General features: G+C 35.7%; 2 protein-coding genes across 4 annotated transcripts; both read left to right on the top strand.

Annotated features, from left to right (window-relative positions):
- Window positions 1-10262: 10262 nt before the first annotated feature.
- Window positions 10263-19856, top strand: LOC149392709 (protein FAR1-RELATED SEQUENCE 11-like). Of its 3 annotated transcripts, none has more exons than XM_089617115.1 (7): window positions 10263-10500; window positions 12032-12737; window positions 13484-13886; window positions 14497-14940; window positions 15020-15208; window positions 16260-16749; window positions 19732-19856. In XM_089617115.1, the coding sequence occupies exons 2-6, from the start codon at window positions 12115-12117 to the stop codon at window positions 16746-16748; spliced, it is 2148 nt and encodes a 715-aa protein (XP_089473241.1). In that variant the 5' UTR covers window positions 10263-10500; window positions 12032-12114; the 3' UTR covers window position 16749; window positions 19732-19856. The 3 variants fall into 3 exon arrangements, with proteins under 3 accessions (XP_089473241.1, XP_089473240.1, XP_089473242.1); XM_089617114.1 differs by lacking the exon at window positions 19732-19856 and adding an exon at window positions 17663-17738; XM_089617116.1 differs by lacking the exon at window positions 19732-19856 and having other exon boundaries at window positions 12110-12737; window positions 16260-16979.
- On the top strand, window positions 18300-21258 carry LOC149392710 (transmembrane protein, putative (DUF1218)). The gene is made up of 3 exons (XM_089617117.1): window positions 18300-19545; window positions 19732-19973; window positions 20520-21258. Exons 1-3 carry the CDS (start codon window positions 19387-19389, stop codon window positions 20914-20916), a joined length of 798 nt encoding a protein of 265 aa, XP_089473243.1. The 5' UTR covers window positions 18300-19386; the 3' UTR covers window positions 20917-21258.
- The last annotated feature ends 88 nt before the right edge of the window (window positions 21259-21346 follow it).

Genomic DNA, 21346 nt, shown 5'->3' on the forward strand with positions numbered 1-21346 from the left:
GTGAAAAGTATTTAAATATTACCTTAAACAGCATAGGATAATAGTAAAGGACATGCATAGATTCCTGGCTGGGGTTATGTGTAACCCACAAAGCATGAATAGAAATATATCACTAATTTGTGAGAAGCTAAACTTAAAAAAGAAAAACCTTTGGGAAAGGACAAGAGACATGGAAGGAATTAGGACAATATATATCTAATTAAAAAAAATCGTGTCGGCCTGGCCACTATTTATTCCTTTGACTTAGCCATGTAATATAATTTGAGTGCAACTATAAAGTGTTGGATGTTGACTGCTATGTAGATCTGATACACGTGTATATATATGTTCATGTCTGAAAAATAGATACAACAATTATCTTGACGAATGTACGTAAATATCGAACAAATCAAAATTATTACGAATGCAAAGATTGAATTGTTCTTATATTAGGCGAATCTCAATACAAGAAATACAAATTACAAAATGGGTTCTAAATACAAGTGAAAATAAGATGACAAAAGTTCTATGAAATAGGTGTGTTGTGTCCATCAAAAAAAAAAAAATAGGTGTGTTGTGCGAGTGACGAGTGAGTATTCAACCTTTTTTTGAAAATGGTCTTGTGCCTTTGATAAATGAAGGTAAAGTGTGGACATGGGTTGATCAGTTCCCACGTCCTTAGCAACAATTTAGTAACTTCTATGACCGTATATCGTAACGGCTTGGATAACCGATTGTAGGTTATTTGAGCGGTTATTAGTATCTACGTGCATTGTAAAAATTAATTTGACTAGTCTCTTTTAAACCAAGTGCTTTCTCCGACATTTTTGGTTATGCCAGTAATCGGAATAATGTAACTTATGTTCTAAATGTTCCTTATTTTTCACACCTCGAACAAAATATTGTTCGGTGTTTTATGGCTAATTTGATGCTACGATTTTCTGATCATAACAATATGTAAGAATAACAATAAAATTAATAATATATGATGGTGGATTATCAAGAGTTACATGTAGAAAAATTCAGAACAATTAGCCCAGTTGATAAAACAGTCTCTTCTTTTGAATGAGGGATGAGTTTGAGTCACTGAATCAGTAAAATCGTCAAAATAATAAAAGTAATAGTGTAGCGTGAACAAATTTATTTTATCATTTTTTAAAAATTAATAAATAAATCTATTAAACTAAATTAATCATACATAAAGTCCAGTACGCGAATTTTGAGGCTTAAGCGGTTTCTTTTCTTTTCATGTCCATGTTCTTCTATTTTTTTTAGAGAAAATATCATACGTATTCTCGGTGTTTAATCGATGCTGCAATTTTTTTCACAGTTTTTAGAAATATCACTTCTATTCCTTCATATTATAGCTTATATCATATTTATACCCTAAAACTCATTTATATATCAAATATATCCCTTGAACTAAAACTTTATTGATTTTTGACTTATTTACTCTGAATGATATCATCTATTTATTTTTTATTTTATGAAGAAAATAAAATATACTAACGAATACCTATAATTTCGTTATTATCGAAGGTAATAAATAAATAAAAATTAGTGTGGAGACGTAAGGAAATCGTATTCGGCACATTTCACACATTTTTTTTCTTCTTCGACAAACCCACAAAACTTCAAGCTCATTGTCATCGCTTTATTAGGTTGTCGTATCCAATCTCTAAGCTCATCGTAAGATAAATGATAATTTTTTTAAATAAAAAAAAATTCAATTGAGATATTTTTTTATAAAAGGATATGAAAAATAAATAAAAGATCCTATATATATATATATATACAAGGGTCCATTAGAAACATAACCAACTTAAACGTTTGACATTGCTAAATAACCAACATTTGGTACATAGCCAAATTCAAATGTAAATCTTAAGTAAATAGTCACTTTCATATACAAAACGTTGGCTATTTATCTAAGATTTACGTCTGAAAGTGGCTATTTACCTAAGTTTTACCAAATATTAGTCATTTAGCAATGTCAAACGTTTAAGTTGGTTACTTTCTTAATTTTTTATTATTATAAAGTCAATTCAAAATTATGAAAATGGTTATATTTGATTCAATAATTTTTTTAAGATATAAACATCTATAAATAGTAATATGAAAGAATACATGTGATATTTTTGATAATTATAAAAATAATCGCAGCATTCTGATTAAACAGAGAAGATATATATGATATTTTCCAATATCATATATACGAGATAAGATATGAGTCTTAATTGTCCATCGATTTTTACAAATATTTATAGTTCTAATCGGCGACCTTTGATTTTGTCATATATATGAGATATGAGATAGGCATATCTGTTGGCCGACCAAGTATATGTTAATAATTTCCCTAAAAAAAGTATATGTTAATAATTAATGTATTTTTTTTACAAAAAATTAGGTAAATATTCAATAAAAACGTTTGGAACTAATATATAGTCAACGTTTCATAAATCTTAGATAAATAACCATAAAGATGACATGGCCTAATAAATGTAAGTGACTATTTACCTAAAATTTGCGTCTGTAAATATATAAAAGTGGTTATATATCTAAGACTTACGAAACATTGGCTATTTAGCAATGTCAAACTGTAAATGTGATTATTTAGTTAATGGACCCTTTTAAGCGTTTGGAACTAATATATAGCCAATGTTTCGTAAATCTTAGATAAATAGCCATAAAGATGACATGGCCTAATAAATGTAAGTGACTATTTACCTAAAATTTGCGTCTATAAATACATAAAAGTGGTTATTTATCTAAGACTTACGAAATATTGCTATTTAGCAATATCAAACAGTAAATATGACTATTTAGCTAATGGACCTTTTTTTTTACTCGCACTAGAGATGGCAACGGGTACGGGTAAAGCCGGGTACACCTATTCCGTTACCCGTTCCCGCTATAATTTTTTACCCGTTACCCGGATTTTGAGACGGGCCGGGTAACGGGGATACCCGCCGGGTAAGCGGGTTAAAAATATTGGATCCGTTACCTGTTTACCCGGTTTAAAAAAAGGGTAGCGGGTCGGGTAGACCCGCTTACCCGTTTATAAAATAAAAATCCATCAACAATATAAAGTTTAAAAATAATAATATTTAGGTGAAAAATATCAAAGTGCTACTACACTATAAAGAACATTAAAATTCAAAATAACTAAATAAAAAATTTAAAAGAAGTCTTCATTGCAAATTGATCATCTTCATTGTAAATTTGGTCATCTTCATTGCAACGCTATCATCTTCATTGCAACATATAAAAATTTATTATCTTTTTAAATATTTAAAAGTTAACGGGTCGGGTCCCGGGTAACCGGGTACAGGATGATTATTTCGTTACCCATACCCGGACCCGTTAAAACCTTAACGGGTATTACCCGTTTACCTAAAAAGAACGGGTATTACCCGACCCGAATAAATCGGGTAACGGGCCGGAACGCGGGTAATGGATCAAATTGCCATCCCTACGCACTAGTTATACATTTGTACTTTGTTTCTATATATGTTCAACAATTTGATCTATTACCGTGATGTATTTGCTTTGATTATTTATACATATATATTGTGATTCCTAATACTTTTAGTTCAGCTGAATACTATACACACACACACACATATATATATATATATATATATATATATATATATATGCTAGATTATTATAGCACAAAACATTCTATTAAAAGTTGGAAGAAATCCCTCAAATACAAATGTAGGGAACAATAACTAAATCGAGTTAGATCTAACTCTAAGTACAAGTGATTGTCTATTTCGTGTACACTTTTGACATGTTGAATTAACAAAGACACACTAAAACCCGAGCATACATCCGGCTATTTCAAATGATCATTATTGATTGATTGGGGAGATCCAAATAACAGCAGTATGTTGACCATGAAGAAGACACGTCTTGGTCTATATAGACAAAACTCTAACATTACTCCCATAACGGGAGGGTGGATGACAGTTATTTCGTCTCCAATGCAAAACAAAATACAATGAAAAAATGAAAAACAAAACATTATTGAAGTAATAAATAAAAATACGAAGATAGACCATGGTATGACAATAGTAGTCCGAGGAGTGTGAATAACGAAGGTATCTTCCCCTACGAAGAATTGCAGATAGAGACGAGCACCACTCTGCCAGAGAAACCATTGGAAAGTGGTGAAGGGACGTGTAACCACAACCACACCATCTAAAGAAAAAATCCGATCCTCCAAACTCGAAACTCGCTTTAGCAGCTCTAGTATCTCCTATGTCGCCGAAATGTCATCAACATCGATTGAAGCCGCCACAAACTCCGACCTAGGGGAGCCTTTTCTTCTTCGAAATATCAAAATGGCCTTGTTCATAGAATAGAGGTGTCCCTCATTTGAGAAACCCGAACATGAGGGGGTCCAAGCACACGTTGCCACCTTAAACGACACGTCACGCGAGCAAGCTCAAAACCCCAACAAGTGGACCACCAACCCACTCAACCCTTCCTCTTCCATTGCCTAACCGGCGTCGCCACATCCCCTCCTCTTGAGATGAAAGGCATGACAGCGACATGGAGCCGCCATCGCACTTGGCCCAAAGGGGAGAAGAACAAGGGTGGCTGTTTTGTTTTCAAACAAAAAATTAGAGTTTCAGGAACTAGAGAGAAGGTCCTGTAATTTATTATTATTTTTATTTGAAAATTTGTACAAAACATTGTATCAAAATATGAGTAAAATAGTCGTAATTACAAGTTTATAACATCTTAAAACAAGGAACGAGAAAGGCCTTAATCCAATCAAATCTAACACTAAATATTTATAGTTTTTCTTCCATATCAACCGCAATCTATTGATCATAAAAAAATAGCTCTTCAATTATTATTAAAAAAAATTATAACTAATTAAGCCAGCTAAACTAATTTTTTGCTAAATAGTTAATCTTTTTGTAAATTTTAAGTAAATAGCAGTAATTGGACCTGTACATCGGGTTGGGTTATTCGGGTTTGTACATTTTATGAACCCGACCCGAAATCTTCGGTTTGTCATTTTTATAACCCAACCCAAACCATTTATGGTACTGAAACCAAACCAATCCGAACCGATATTAATCGGGTTGGTTTGGTTTGATTTATTTGGGGTGGTTTAAGTCGGGTTGTTCAGGTTAATTTGTCACAACAAAGGTACAAAATAGAATCGTTGAATCAAATTCATAAAAATAAAACCATTCAAATAAATTATGTCTCATCTCAAATTAAACACTCCATAAAAATCTAGACATCGTGAAAAATCTGTAAAGTAATAAAAAAAATGAGTTGTTGAAACTAATATAAATAAGTCTTTATGATCATATTGAGTCTAATTATATTATCTATTTGTCAACTGTCGTGAGCATAAAGATACACCTAAAAAATAATTAATTAATTTAAAAATGCATTTATATTCTTATTTTAAAACCATAAAGCATATTGTGTATTTTTTTTTACCTTGATAACATTTTTCATTTTTTTAGAGATTTTTTTTAACGGGATCGGGTTGGTTTGGTTCAACCCAATCTCATGACGATCAAAAACCAAACCAACCCGAAAAACTTGCGGGTTGGGTTGGTTTCAACCCAAAAAATTTCGGGTTGTAATGGGGCGGGTTAGAAAAGAGTACGGTTTGGTTTGGGTGATCGGGTTGTTTGGTTTGTCGGTTCTCATGAACACCCCTAGCAGTAATGACGACGTGACATCTTTGGATAGTTTCATATTTCCATATTAACCCTTGTGATTCATGTTAATTTTGACTTGTAAATAATATTTCGTGATCATTTATTGAAAACTTACAAAAAGTTGGCTAACTGACAAAATTTAATATTTTATTGCTATATATCTACTGAGGGGCTCTTTAAATATATAGTCATATGAAAACTCAAGATTTGCTATATAGCCAATTTTAAATAAATAATCACCAAATCTTATTAACAAAGCCAACAGATTAATAATTATATATAAATCATTATACTTCAATGGCATAAATGAAATGTCACATAAAAAAAATGAATATAAGAAAAGTCACATAGGAATAGGATTTTTTTAGAGAGAACCAATTGTTATTACTGACAATATTGACCAGAGGGTAATTTTATAGATTGCGAGGATCTCACACATGATTCGGCTGATTCTCTAGAGATTTTCGAATCCATATCATTTTGCTCCTTAAACTTAAAAGCATTTCTCTCTGAAGCTATCTCTGTACATAATTTAAGTGGACAAAATTGTTTTAGCTGTAGACAGAAATCGATAGAGTCCCGATCAAGATGATTGATATATACCAATTTTGTACGAGTTTAAAAGTTTGGCCGAAATAGCTACATAGACACCAGCCATTACCCATATTGGGCAATAGCTTACATAATTTTCAAGCTATTGGTAGCAAAAGACAAAAAAGAGAAAAAAACAATAATAAGAAAGAAGAATTTAAAGATTAAATATAAGGCAATTGGTAGGGGCCGATCTGAGATCAAAGCTAACAATTATTGCATCTTTTGTTGTTTCTTTCTATTTTATTTTTCTTATGATATGTTATTCTTTAGTTTATTTTTACCTCTTCTTCTCTTTTATCATTGTTAATGCATTTTTTTATCAACATTCACGAGACATTTGTCGGGGTGCAAACTTACGACGTGTATCGATTTTGGATTGTAGGCATCGAATCTCTTATGACTCTGAATTGATTGTAACGGGTCGGAAATCTCTCGTGACGTTACGACCAGGCCCGGCCCACCTGCAAGGGAAGTAAAGCTAAGGCTTTAGGCCTCCTTTCCCAAAAGGCCCACAAATTTATATATATATATATATATATATATATATATATATATATATATATATATATATATATATACTCCACCGTCCCTTTGAAATATGTACAATACACAAGAAAAAAAATTAAATCAGCTTAGTCTTTGGCCCACTTGCCACACAAGGCCTATATACAATTTTTTTTTAAACCAGCCCATCTATTATATTAACATCAGCTGGTAGCCTGAAAGCCATTTATGCATAAACCAAACAACCTATTTATTCAATGATTCGTGAATCAGTAAAATAAGAGAGCGACTTTTGAAAAAAAAAAAAATAGGAGAGCAAACAGTCTGTTCATCTTCCTGACCAATTTTCAACAACATATTCATATACAAGAAGATGCTGATGATGGAGGACGAGGACATCAACAATATCATTACATTACCCACGTGAAGAAGGAAAAACAGATTAAATTCAAGGTTTTATCTATCCAAACTTTATTTTCCTTTACTGTGAGTGTGTATTGAATTAGTTATTGTGTTTGTTTAACATTTGTATTATTTAATGGTATTACTAGAGCTTGACTCTTAAAATTATCATATGTAAAATTTATTTTGCGTGTGTTAAAAAGGGCCCAATTTTGGATCTTCGCTTTAGGCCTCCAATTTCGTTAAGCCGGCCCTGGTTACGACCGTAGTGGAGACTTTCGGGAACCCGACGTGAATTGTGTGATTTACCGTGATCTTCCTTTTCCTTAGCTGAAATAGTAAATACAAAGGGTGATATAATAGAATATTCCTCTTACTAAGTGAAGAACATGGAATTGGATTTCTCAAGTTCTTGGACACATTTTTAGAGGGAATGTAATGTGACATAATTTCAGCATTTGTTTGTGAAAAGAAATTTCTAGAGAAAAAGGAAGTAGATCATTCTTTTTTTGTGTTTTTCTAAATCAAATGTGAGAGATGTGGAATAACTCTAATATTATTTTGCGGGTATGTGTTGAGTGATTTTTTAGAGAGACTAAGAGAGAGAGAGAGAGAGAGAGAGAGAGAGAGAGAAGTTGTAGTATTTTTCTTCTCTTAGAATTGGTTTCCCCTTTCTTCTACATCATGGATGGTATTTACAGAGAGAGTTGAACTTTGACTTGTCTCAAATGGTGGTTTCACATTGTGAGAACATTAGGGGCTCAGACCCGTTAGATGATCTGTCTTCAGAGCCATTTGTGGCTCAGCCTCCAGAGTTGTTTGCGGCTCAGCCTTCAGAGTCGCTTGTGGGAACGTTTGGGGCTCAGAACCGTTAGAGGCTCTGCCTTCAGAGCCATTTGTGACTCAGCCTCCAGAGCGATTTTGCGACTCAGCCTTCATAATCGCTTGTGGGAACGTTTGGGGCTCAGAGTCGTTAAAGGCTCTGCCTTCAGAGCCATACCTCAACCTCCAGAACCGTTTTGTGGCTCAGCTTTAAGAGTCGTTTGCTTGTCGTTTTTTTATATTAGGAGAGTCATTTTTCACTTGTGAAAAATAACGGCATAACAATCACTAGTATGTTTAAAAGAAAAAAAATATTATATATAAAAATAAAAGCTAACCATTTAAAACTAATATATTATAAATAATTAAAGCTTGTAATTTATATGGCATTGTTACTATTTTGTCTAGTTTGCCAATTGCTCCGAGCAAGATAAAAGAAAAGAATCTTCGTGCGCGATTTTTCTACGCACGTAAGTACACGTATCGCAAAAGTAGTATAGATTTATAAATATGAGTGTCGAATCCACAATGACTAGTTAAACTAGCTAATGAATCTAACTTTGTGCGAATTAATTTCAAGATGGTTAAGAAGTGGCTGCAATTGTAAAGTAGATTAATTACAAGCTAAGAGCAATCAAATCACGATAATCAAACAAAATGAAAGTAAGGGTTACGATTTCATCGGAAGTAACTAGATTGGTCATTTCGGGCTCGAAACAAACTAATGTACTTACATGGATGCTAGTTTTATTTTTATCAAAATAACTCATTAGGCTCTCTCGAGTGTTCTAGCAAAGCCTATACAATTGACAAATTGTTATCATCTCGACTTCTAATCCTATTAGAATAAGAATTCAAATGATTACATAATTTCTTAGAGTTTTCTACTAACTTAGGTCAACGATGAAGAAACAAACATTTGCACACTTTCTCTAGAAAGGAAAACTATCCTCAATAAACAATTCTAATGTTGATCAAGCACTAGAAAAAATTGAACAAAAATCGAATCAAGCAAACCATATAGTTGAATCAAACAAGCATAATCTAATCCTAACGAATCTTCCAACTATCTTCAATCCCGACTACATCGCAGTCCTATAAAAACCTAGTCCTTAATCGAATTCATGACCATAATCAAACACATAGACATCTACAAAACAAGCAATGAAATTGAAAACAAACTCATATTAGTTAAAATAAGCTTCAATCGTAACTAGAATTCACAAATGTAACTAGAAAGAGAAGAAGAAGAAAAAATAACAATTGAAATATAGGTCGAGGAACTTGTCGACCATTCAATTCTGACGACAAACTCTTATTCCTTTTCCAAAAGTTCTCCAAAATAGCCAAACACAATTAAAAAAAAAACAAATGAAAAGATGTGTTTTAAGGTTGCACAATTTGTTTAAATAGATTTGTGGGTAACTTTCGGAGCAATCTGGACATATGGATGGAATCCAATGACCCACAATTGCTCATAATTGGAAAATAAACATGTCAGAATCGTGGTCACCGCTGCCCAGTGAAGAGATTTCTGAACATGGTGGAAGCTCCTAGAGTTTCACTACGGGTTAGTGAAGGTTGAATTTTGTCTCAACATCTCTTTTGCCTCATTTTAACTTTAAATCATCTCAAATAATTGGATGCAGTTTAAAAAAAAAATTATCATGGAAGGATTTAAAAAACATTTTAAAATCGTTAAACTTTAAAAATACAATTTTATAACTAAAGAACTATTTATCCCTGTGTGTAACTCTCTAAATGGTCGTTTTCCCATAATAGAAGAGAAAATTCCATAACTAACCTAAAATATGCATCACTTTTCATATTTCACTAGTAACCGTTTTTTGGACAAAAATACTCTCATGTTTCAAAAATTTAGTAAACAATTATTAAAATTTGATCACTAATTATTAAAATATGGTCAACAATTATTGAAATATAGTTAACTGTTATTGAAATCTGGTGAACTATGATTGAAATCTAGTGAACTTTTATTGAAATCTGGTTATTGAAATATGGTAAACAACTATTGAAATATGATTAACTGTTATTGAAATCAAATCAACAACTATTGAAATCTGATTAACTGTTATTGAAAACGGTTATATGAAAATTAGAAAGTTCAACGAATAATGTTAAATAAATTTACGAAAAAACGGCTACTTTTGATTATTTCCACGTAATAGAACTGGGCCTATTCGAAAGCCCAGTGGATCACATCTAATCAAATGGCCCGTAATAACCCCGGGAAATGAAACGCTGGATAACCTAAGTTCATCCACACACGGCGCACGATAGCCGAAGCTGAGCGCAATCCGGTATCGTTCTCCATGGGATGCGCTTTACCCCTCCCCTTTCACCCAAATTCCCCGCCATTTTTTCACATTCTTCGTATAACCCAAACAAAGGCACACGTATAAATACCTCTTTTTTCACTTCTCCCACTTCGTCATCGTTCATTTCACAGAACTAATTGTATAACCAGCTTTCAATTCAGGTACGCTTTCTATTTCTCGCTCATCGGTGATTTTTTCTCCTTCATTTCTGAATTAATTTCGCTGTCTGAAACTGATCGTATCATCGTGAATTAGTGATTAAGGTTCGTATCGGTATGATGGATTTGACCTATTTTTCATTTTAATGCTGTTTTGAGCTTAGTTTTCAAATTTGTATATAAATTTCCCGTTTCGCAGAAGGTTCGATTCGAAATGCGTAGGTCGAGATGTTGTTTTTTTGTTAGTTTCTTTCTGTGATTGAATCTTTGAGTTTCTGAATCATCGCGTTGCGACTTGAGAAATTAGAGAATTGTGTGAACTCTCCTGAAAAGTAAGAAGAATTGACAGAGCTGTAACTTTGAGTGATGAACTTTCCAATCTGGTGCGCTTCAAAATTATTAGTCCCTGCTTGATATTATTACTTGTTCATCGGTGATGTGTTGTTAAATTTCATTTCGGATTGCATTTTTGCCGTCTGGAGATCATCGTGGATTCGTGATTAAGGATTGTATAGGTCTGATTGATTCGACCTATCATATATTTTAATGCGGTTTTGAGCTTGGTTCATAAAACTGTGTATAAATTTCCGGTTACTCAGTTTCAATTTGAAATGTGATTTATTTTTTCTTTCTCTGATTGAATGTTTGAGTTTCGGAATTATCACATTTTGACTTGAGAAATTAAAAACTGTGTGAACGTACCTGAAAATTTATAATGTTTTTGTTTTTGTTTTTAAATGTTGAATTGACAGAGCTATAACTTTGAATAATTAAGTTTCAAGTCTGGTGTGTATCGAATACATTAGTCTTTGCTTGTTATAACTTAGTCATCGGTGATTTTATTCTTCGTTTTAGAATACCTTTTTTTTTTTTTTTTTTTTTTTTCTTCTTATCGTCATTAAGGATTGTATTGGCAGGTGGATTAGATCTATATTTATTTTGCTAAATGCGGTTTTGATATCAATTTCCAGTTTCGCAGAAGGTTCAATTCTAAATGTATAGGTCCAGAGAAGCTTATATTTTTTTCTTTCTCTGATTGAATCTTTGAGTTTCGGAGTTGCCTTTTTGCGACTAAAAATCTTTAGAGAAATTCGTCAAATTGCCTGAAAAGTAACACGCAAATTTTCTCTTCTTTGTTGCATTTGATAGAGAGCTATTTTGAATCAGGGCACAAACAGTCATATCGAGATTTAAAATAAAAAAAAATTAAAAAAAACTTGGACATGTTAACGTCAGAATGTCATTAGCGGCGAGCTTAGCGTTGGAATCTCCGTCCTCGTTTTGGAATACCTTTTTTTTTTCTTCTAATCGTGATTAAGGATTGTATTGGCAGGTTGATTTGATCTATATTCAATTTGTCAAATGCGGTTTTGAATTTCGATATCAACTTTCGGTTTTGCAGAGGTGTTTTTATTTCCTCTGATTGAATCTGAGTTTGTGAGTTACATTGTTGCGACTAAAACTTATTAGAGAATCTCGTCACCTTGCCTGAAAAGTAACACGAAAATTTTCTTTTCTTTGTTGCATTCGATAGAGAGCTATAAACAAACAGTCATATTGAGGTTTTTTTCACCGAACAAAAAAAAAAAAAAAAATCTTGGACATGTTAAAGTCAGAATGTCGTTAACGGCGAGCTTAGCGATGGAATCTCCGACGTCGTCGGTGGAGGAAGAAGAAGAAGAAGAAGCGGGGGAGGAAGAGGAGACGATCCTGTCTCGGCAGACTTCGGTGAGCCTCGTCCCGTTCGTGGGCCAGCGGTTCGTGTCCCAGGAAGCCGCGTACGAGTTCTACTGCGGGTTCGCGAAGCAGCGCGGGTTCTCGATCCGCCGCCACCGCACCCGCGGCAAGGACGGCGTGGGCCGCGGAATCACCCGCCGCGACTTCACGTGCCACCGCGCCGGGTTCCCTCAGACCAAGCCCAGCCACCACCACCACGGCTACGACGGGGCCGGATCCGCCGGAGCGAGGTCGCAGAGGAACAGGAAGTCCACGCGGTGCGGCTGCCAGGCGTACATGAGGATCGTGAAGCGGTCCTCGGAGCCGGACCACGTCCCGGAGTGGCGGGTCACGGGCTTCGGCGACGCCCACAACCACGAAATGCTGCCCCGACCCGGCGGAGTAGGAGAGGCCCAGCACCGGCTCCTCGTCCCGTGCTCCGACCGGTGCGCCGTTTCGGCGGAGGACAAGGCGCGGATATGCGTGTTCGCCAAGGCCGGGATGTCCGTGCGCCAAATGCTCAGGTAATACGATCTTTGCGTATTTTCGTATTACCATAGATATTGAGAGTTTTTTTTTTTTTGCCAGTGAAACTTAATTTTTGGAGTAAGATGGTCTTCGAATTGTTGATTTTATAGCATTAAAAAAAAAAAGGGTGTTATAGCTGAATAACCAATTTTTTTTTTTCTTAAGGTAGTTTTGCTGTAGTGGGGATTGAACCCACGACCTCCACACAGGAAGTGGTGTGGAATTACCACTAGGCTATCCTAGGTACCACAGCTGAGTAACCAATTGAAATTCATGGATTTACAAAATAGCCAAATTGCAAATACTAGGTTTTAATAAAATAAAAAATTACTATTGTGATAACGCAATTTTGGCTATTTACTGGAAATTTTTGGTTATTTTGTTAAATAATTATTTTTAAATGGATATTTTCTATAATTTTTCCGTTAAAAAAAAAAAAAAAAAAAAAAAAAAAAGTCAACGTAATTAATTTTAGAGTAACATTTATTTTTTTATGATACATTTTTAAGGCTTGAGCTTCATTTAAAAAAAAATGACTAAAACAAGTTATTCGAGAGGTTCGTGCTCTCTCCTAGCTATGAATCTTTTACTCTTGCTAATCTTTCGTATAGTTTTCATGATGCGATTCTCATCCAACCCGTCTTATCTACAAGCTTACTAATTCCTCAAGCATTCTATATTGAACACCTAACTATCTACTAATTAATATAATACCCTCAATATCTAACTTCCTAAACATCAGGCTCATGGAGCTGGAGAAGGGAGTGAAGCTTGGGTGCTTGCCCTTCACCGAGGTCGACGTCAGAAACCTCCTGCAGTCGTTCCGGACCGTCGAGAAAGACGCGGACCCGATCGACCTCGTCGCGATGTGCAAGGCGATGAAGGACGAGGATCAGAGCTTCAGGTACGACTTCAAGATCGACGGCTGTAATCGGCTGGAGTGCATCGCGTGGTCCTACGCCGCGTCGCTCCGGTCCTACGGGACGTTCGGCGACGCGGTCGTCTTCGACACGACGCACCGCCTCGACGGCCACGACATGTTGTTGGGCGTGTTTCTCGGCCTCGACAACCACGGGGCGCCTTGCTTTTTCGGGTGTGCGCTTCTCCGCGACGAGAATATCCAGTCTTTCTCTTGGGCTCTCAAGGTAAATAAGCACTTTTTCTTTTTTCTTACTTATATTTATCAGAAAATTAGGAAAATAGTCAACTTAAAAGTTTGACATTGCTAAATAGTCAACGTTTGGTAAATCTTAGGTAAATAGCAACTTTTAGACGTAAATCTTATGTAAATAGTCAACATTTGTTATATGAAAGTGGCTATTTACATAAGATTTGCGTCTGAAAGTGGTTATTTACCTAAGATTTACCAAACGTTGGCTATTTAGCAATGTCAAACGTTTAAGTTGGCTATTTTCCTAATGGACCCTATATTTATAGTAAATAAGCACAGAAACCGTCAGCACCGGGGAATATAGCCCGTCCGAAAACCAAAAACCAGATCGACCATTCATATGGTGTAGCGCGCCAATCACTTTTTTTATTTTTATTCTAATGTTAACAGATGAATCTGAATGATTTAAACCAATATTATGATATATTCAGGTCTACCTTAGTTATGCTCATTTGCGTAAATAAACACACAAAAGTATTGATTAGAGAAGAATTTTATAATATTCAGAAAACTAAGGAGATGATTGAGATCGACGTTTAAAAAAAAAAAAAAAAAAAAAAAACTCAGGGAATATATGTTTGCAGGCGTTTTTGGGATTTGTGAACGGGAAAGCCCCACAAAGTATATCGACGGACCACAACACGTGGCTCAAAGAAGCGATCGCAAACGAGATGCCTCAGACGAAGCACGCGTTTTGCGTATGGCATATCGCTGCAAAGTTCTCGAACTGGTTTTCGGTGCCGCTCGGGCCGCGCTACGACGAGTGGAGATCCGAGTTTCACCGGCTCCACAACTTGGACTCGGTGGAGGGCTTCGACCGAGGATGGACGGACATGATCAACGAGTACGGACTCCACACGAACAGGCACATCATAAGCCTATACGCTCTCCGCTCGTTCTGGGCCTTCGCGTTCTTGAAGCAGTTCTTCTTCGCTGGAATGACGAGCACGTTTCACGCGGAGTCGATCAACTCCTTCATCCAGAGAATCTCGAGCGCTCAGTCGCAGCTAGACCGCTTCGTTCATCACGTAAACTCACTCATGCACTCACACATCAAAGCCCCTTTTTTTGTTATTATTTATTATTGACACCCGTTTTCTCTATCAGTTGTCCGATATCGTCGAATCCAAAGACCGGCCCGGATCGAAGTACCCGAAAGTGTGTCTGAAAACAGGGTCGCCGATCGAGTCCCACGCCGCTGCGGTTCTCACTCCGTACGCGTTCTCGAAGCTCCAAGAGGAGATCGTTCTGGCCCCGCAATACGCCTCAGTCCTTTCCGAGGACGGTTGTTTTCAGGTGACAATACATGGGCTTTTTAACCTTTTCTTTTTTGCCTTTGACTGTAATTTTCAGTTAATCATATGTAGCTATATAGGGTTTTACATATATAATTAGGTGTCTTAAATTATGGAATTAGGATTTAAAATTTGCATTTTTATTATTACGAATTCAGATTAATTAATTAATTAGGCAATTCGTATTTAATCATGCAATTAGGTTTAGGATTTTAGGCCAGGCTCATTATTAAGTTTATGATGTTTTGGTCTATTTAAGAGATGCTAAATGAATGAGAAAATTCAGCCAATAATCGATCACAAAAAGCTTTTAGTTTCTGTCTAAGATGGGCCCTTTTCGAGATTAAGCTTGGACGGTTAACTGTTTCAACCAAAAATATATATATTTTTACGTAAAAAAAAAAAAGAAAAAAAAAAAGAAAATCAGGGTGAAGGCACATCGGTAAATTAGATAAAGGGTCCAGTGGCTATCTAACCATATGAAACGCTAGAAATTTTGAAATAGCCAACGTTTCATTAATTTTTTGTAAATAGCCACGTAAATCTATTAACGCTATAAAAATAACAAAAAAACGCAGAGTAAATTTCTAGTAAATGTGGTTATTTACGAAATATTTACAAATTTTTTTTGGCTATTTACGAAAAACTTACAAAACGTTGGCAAAAAAACGCAAACGCTTATGTTTATGTGGCTTATTTGGCTAAATTTTAAATTAGCCAAATAAGCCACCGAAAGTCTAAGAATTGCTAGATAGCCAACTTTTTGTAAATTACCACCTCAACTTATTTACGGCACTAAAAAAGACAAAAATACTCAAAAACATTCCCGTTTATTTTGGGGTTTTTTTTTTTTGTATTTTTGAGTGTTGTAAATAAGTTGATGAAGCTAATTACAGAAAATTAACAAAATGTTGGCTATTATACAAAAAGCTATTAAGTCAAAATGGTTATATAGCTGAAAGGTGTTCACAGCTAACCGAGACACTTAAGGAATGATTAAGGTCAACCTTGTCCGAAAGATTGCGTGGGCTAAAGATTTATCATATTCGCAGGTGAGACACCACGCCCAGATGGACGGGGAGTGCCAGGTGGCGTGGGTCCCGTGCGAAGAGCACATAAGCTGCACGTGCGGCGGCTTCGAGTTCTCGGGGATCCCGTGCCGCCACGTCCTGCGCGTCCTCTCGACCAACAACTGCTTCCACGTCCCGGAGCAGTACCTCCCGCCCCGCTGGCGCCACGACCCGGCGGGCCCCGCCCGGAAGGCGGAGCTCCTGGAGTCGCTGGCGTCGAGCCTGGTGGCGGAGTCGGTGGAGACGGAGGAGAGGCTCGACTCGGCGCTCGAGCACCTCTCCGCCGCCCTGGCCCGCGCCAAGGACCTCCCCCGAGCCACCGACTCCCTCGTCCTCGAAGAGGACTCCGACGGGATCGTCAGGTTCTCCTCTCTCTCCCCCGGGAAGCGCCCCAGGAAGCGACCCAGGCTCTGCTTCCACGCCTCCTCCGACTGCCACCTCATCGGAGACGACCCCCTCGCCTACTTGTGAGGTACCTATACATTTGTTTTTACTTATATATATATACTGTTCGGAAATGAAACGAATTCTCTTTGCCTTTACTCAGTACAGGCCTGTGTGATATTTGAGATTATACTTGCTTGCTTGAGTGATACTAATCTCATTTCTTTTTTACCTCCTTTTTTTATCTCTCTCTTGCTTACCAATTTTCTTACATTTTTGCGAACCATACGGAAGAGAAGACGAATATGTGGAAATTATCCGAGCTAACTTGTTTTACAGAACTTTTTTTTTCGGAAGTACCTTTACTCACACCCAGGCACGAAGCCACATGAGAATGACCTCAAAAAAAAAAAATTGCACTTTTTACCTATTTTTTATTTTATTTTTACATTTTTTTACCTTCAAAATTTACAAATCAGCCACCCCTGAATTTTTTTTATACAAATTAGCCCCCCCTAATCTACATTCCTGGATTCGTCCATGTTTACTCCCATTTTATTTCGAGAATAGCTCATTTTTTACATTTTTTTTTCCTTGTGTTACAGATTTATTTATTTTTTCATTTTTTTTTTATGTTTATAGTTTTATATAAATTTTTCTTAGTTGTTTACAATTTAATTTAAAAAAATGGCAAAAATTATCTGAAAACTAAGAAAAAAACTTGATATCTGTATGGAGTATTTGAAAATTTGGGGTACGCTGAGAATTACTATATTTTAACAAGGATGGGTGGAATTTCCTCTACATAGATCAAGAATTCAAGACCAAACACCTTCAAATATTCTCACTCTTCCAATCCCAACCCAGTGCCTGCTCTGACTGAACACATTTAGAATCATATCATCGCTTATTTTTTCTCACAAAGTATAATAAATAAATAAATAAAACACACACACACACATTATTATAACTTGCTTTCGTTCAATCTGCTGGCTCATCAGCCAAGGAAACCTTGCTGAGCCTGCTCGGCAACGACCGAGCCTCTCGGCTCGAAACCCTTCTACCGCGATGCGATCCAGAAAGAGCCCTTTTAACGAGCGCTCTCTCCGAATTCGAACCGCTCGAGCCTTTTGCGTTGGGTTTTTTCTCTTTGTTGTTGGTGTTCCCACTAGTTGAGCAGGTCTCAATTTCCTTACCGTTCTTGGCGCTACAAGAAGACATTGTTTGAAGAAGAATTTAAAAAAAAATGGTTTTTTTGTTATATAACGAGGTTGTTGTTGAAGATATCCCAAGTAGTTGCTATAACTTGCAACCATATATGGTTTGTTGTTTTCAGAAATATCAAAAGGGTATATGTTGGTTTATGTTGCTAAGAGAATCTATACTCTGTGTTTGTCAAATTCTCACTCATTGATTTTTTTTTTTTTTTTTTCTCTATTTGTCTGGTTATGGTTTAACGTTTTCTACTAAATCTAACTTGGGGTTTATCTTTTGGATGCCTTGTATTGGAGAGATTTGACATATCAAAGTAGGTCTTCTTGGAACCTTACGGGCACAAAATATTAACAATAATGCAAAGAATAATTAATATTTGCATAATGCAAACCGCACGTATAACAAATGGGCATATTTTCTTTTTAATCATTCTTTCACACCTAGAAGATATGTGGAAAAGATTAGCAAAAAGATGGATCAATAACCATAAGAATAAGAAAACCGACATTCCTTATTCTCTCTATTGTCTATATATTATTTTTAAAAATGGCTTTTAGTTTACTATTACCGCATTTTAGCCCTTTTGTCTCTTATCTTCTTTCACCCCCCATAAAGAGAATATGTTTTCTTCGAAAAGTTTGTAGGATCGTATTTCTCAACACGATAAGCTTATCAAGAATATCAATCACCGACGATAAGTGTCTTACAAAAAATTCTCTCATCGCCAAGTGAAATTTGTAGTCAAGAAAGAAAGAAAGAAAAGAAAGAAAAAAAACGTCCGTCAATATGATTATTCCTACTTAGGCAGAGGTTTTATGAGTATTCTAAGAAGGATATATCAGAGAATTTGCTCAAGAAAAAATTGTTTTATTTATTATTAATAAAGACAAAATGCATGTATCGCTCTACAACTTGGCAACACAACAGGCAACAGCCAAATGTCTGGCTCTGATTTATATCAAGAAAAGTTTGAAAGTTAACGATGATCAATTCAACCTATGAATATGATCACAATTCTTCACAAATGTGCATGAAAATTAAAAAAAAAAAAAAAAAAAAAAAAAAAAAAACTTCAACGTCAAGACAAATATATATCTTAGCTAGAAAAAAAAAAGAAAAAAAAGGCAAAAAGACAAAAAGACAAAAATCCAACGTACTCGTGTGTGACTCACATTCACTATGTGTGGTAAATAAAAGACTCAATGTAACTTTCTTTTTTAATTTTTATTATTAATATAATTATGATTTATTTATTTATTGTATCTGAACTGAATGCCTTTCTAGCAAAGTCTTCACAACCAACGGTTTGCGTTTATGTGTGAATACTCAAACACAAAATGCCTATGCTTTAACTCAGGCAATGAAAAAGGAATCTTCACCCTTTAAAGCAACCTTTGTTCCCATTCAAGCAATTCCCTCTTAAAACAATTCCTTTTTTTTCTTTCTAGTCTCTCCTCAATAAACACCACTTGTCCATCTTCTTCGTGTTCATGAAATCCAGCAAAAGAAAATGCCAAAAACAATGGCTATCACACACGCCGATCTCGCCCCGAGCCGGAAAAAAGCCGACTTGGAAAGCAAGTTTGGCGTCTCAATTATAGTCTCGACCATCCTTTGCGGCTTCGCTTGCTTCGTTCTCTGCCTTGTCGCCGAAGCCACTCGCTCCGAGGTCATTTTTTGTATTTTATTTTATTTTCTCGTGGCCCCCGAAGCAGGGATGAACCTAGAAATTTAGTTTAATGGAGCTAAAATAATCCATAATATTTTAAATAATTTGAAATTTTTTTTTTATGAAGTTTTAGATGAGTTTGGCTCTAAAAATAATAGTGTTTATTTTCTTGTAATTTTATTTCAGATGACGTGGATTGACGTGGAAAACAAAGCGTACGAATGTGTGTATAGCGGGAGTGGAAAAGTGTCGTTATTGTGTTCGACGAGCGCGTTCGCTGGGCTCGCGATCGCGATCATGATTGTGCACGGATTCATGTTGGTCTCGATCACCAAGCTTCCTCCGTCGGCTTTGCTCTATTTCGACTCCTATTCGGGTTGTTCGAAGACCTTGACATTCCAAGCCGGCTTCTTCTTTGTATCAACTTGGTTTGTGGCAAAATATTTCGTTTTCTTAAAGTTTGAATATTTATGATCTATCAACTTTTTCAATTCGTTCTATTTGACATAAATCGCTTTTTTTTTTGGTTAAGATATTCGCTTATATTATACAAATTTACTTCTTGAATTACAAGATTGGTCAAATAAGTTCATTGGCTTAGACGAAGAAGAAAAAAAACGTAGACGTTTCTTTTATCTATAAGATTAGTTTTTCATTTTCTTATATATCTTAATCAAGATTAATAAGGGATTAAAATTTTGGTGCCTAAATGTATGTTGATGATGATTTCATTTCACGGAAATTTGGGTGGTAAAATTTTGCTTTTTTTTTTTTCTTTACAGATATTTTGTTATTTAAAAAATCAACGGATGAACGTAATTTTCGCCTGATTTTGTTTTGGTAGTTAATTCAAGTGGGATTTTATTTTTTTGGAGGGGACGAAGCTAGTTAATCTAAGTTTAACCGTTGAAATATGTCAAAAATTAAATTTTCACCGATTAATCGATGATGCTCGACAACTTTTTTTTTGTCAGGGTTTGTTTTGCTGTTGGCGAAATAATGTTGCTGATCGGAGTGAGCGTGGAATCGGGGCACTTAAGGGATTGGTCAACTCCGAGACCAAGTTGCCTTGTGACAAGACAAGGCTTGTTCTCATCGGCCGGGGTGTTTGGTTTGGTCTCGGTCTTCCTCGCGGCTGGGCTTTACTTGACCGCTCTCAAGGCCCACAGACTATTTCAGGCCCACGAGAACGTGAGGGTTCAGATTCTCGAGGCCTCGGCGCTATACGCGACCCCGCCGAGGTCTCCGATGGGTCACCGGATCTCCGCCGTGGCCAGAGAAAATCCGGTGGCCAGAGATGAAAATGATCATCAAGAAACAAGTTTTGTGCTTTCCAATTTGGCATATTCCAAGGACCCAAGTTTGGTGTGAGCAATAAAAAGAGTAAAAGAAAAATTGTACAAATTGGGTTACATGGAATTCTATTTTTAAAATGCAGTTTATAGAGTGGAGTGAAAAGGGTTTTCTTTGATTCCTTTTTACACCAATTGAGATTTTTTTTTTTTTAGCAAACAAGCAAATTCATAAGATAAAAAGTAATCATTATAGCCAAAGCAACATGTGCATTAAGGAGTATATATATAAGTCATTTGAATTTGAGTGAAATAATAAATTTGTAATATTTGCAGATTAGGGGAGATAAGGGTGTGCAAGTCCAGTTTGGTCTCAGGCTGTCCTTTTAGACCGGTTTAAATTATATTAAATATTAACATATGCATTACGCCAAACTCTAAGTATTATGCTAGTCTCTTAAAATTGAAAAACAAAAACAATTCATCGGTTGGGTCTAAACCACGATTTC

The sequence above is a fragment of the Urtica dioica genome, chromosome 6 (genome assembly GCF_054948205.1).
Source record: "Urtica dioica subsp. dioica isolate 48M chromosome 6, U.dioica_male_clone48M_v1_H2, whole genome shotgun sequence".
Taxonomy (NCBI): domain Eukaryota; kingdom Viridiplantae; phylum Streptophyta; class Magnoliopsida; order Rosales; family Urticaceae; genus Urtica; species Urtica dioica.

What these genes read in the sequence shown, in the direction of transcription:
- LOC149392709 (XM_089617115.1), top strand. Translation starts at nt 12,115, where the DNA reads ATGTCGTTAACGGCGAGCTTAGCGATGGAATCTCCGACGTCGTCGGTG. An exon ending in TCCGTGCGCCAAATGCTCAG is followed by an intron (nt 12,738 to 13,483) that starts GTAATACGATCT and finishes CCTAAACATCAG; the next exon opens with GCTCATGGAGCTGGAGAAGG. An exon ending in CCGAGGACGGTTGTTTTCAG is followed by an intron (nt 15,209 to 16,259) that starts GTGACAATACAT and finishes TCATATTCGCAG; the next exon opens with GTGAGACACCACGCCCAGAT.
- LOC149392710 (XM_089617117.1), top strand. Translation starts at nt 19,387, where the DNA reads ATGCCAAAAACAATGGCTATCACACACGCCGATCTCGCCCCGAGCCGG. An exon ending in CCGAAGCCACTCGCTCCGAG is followed by an intron (nt 19,546 to 19,731) that starts GTCATTTTTTGT and finishes ATTTTATTTCAG; the next exon opens with ATGACGTGGATTGACGTGGA. An exon ending in TTCTTCTTTGTATCAACTTG is followed by an intron (nt 19,974 to 20,519) that starts GTTTGTGGCAAA and finishes TTTTTTTGTCAG; the next exon opens with GGTTTGTTTTGCTGTTGGCG.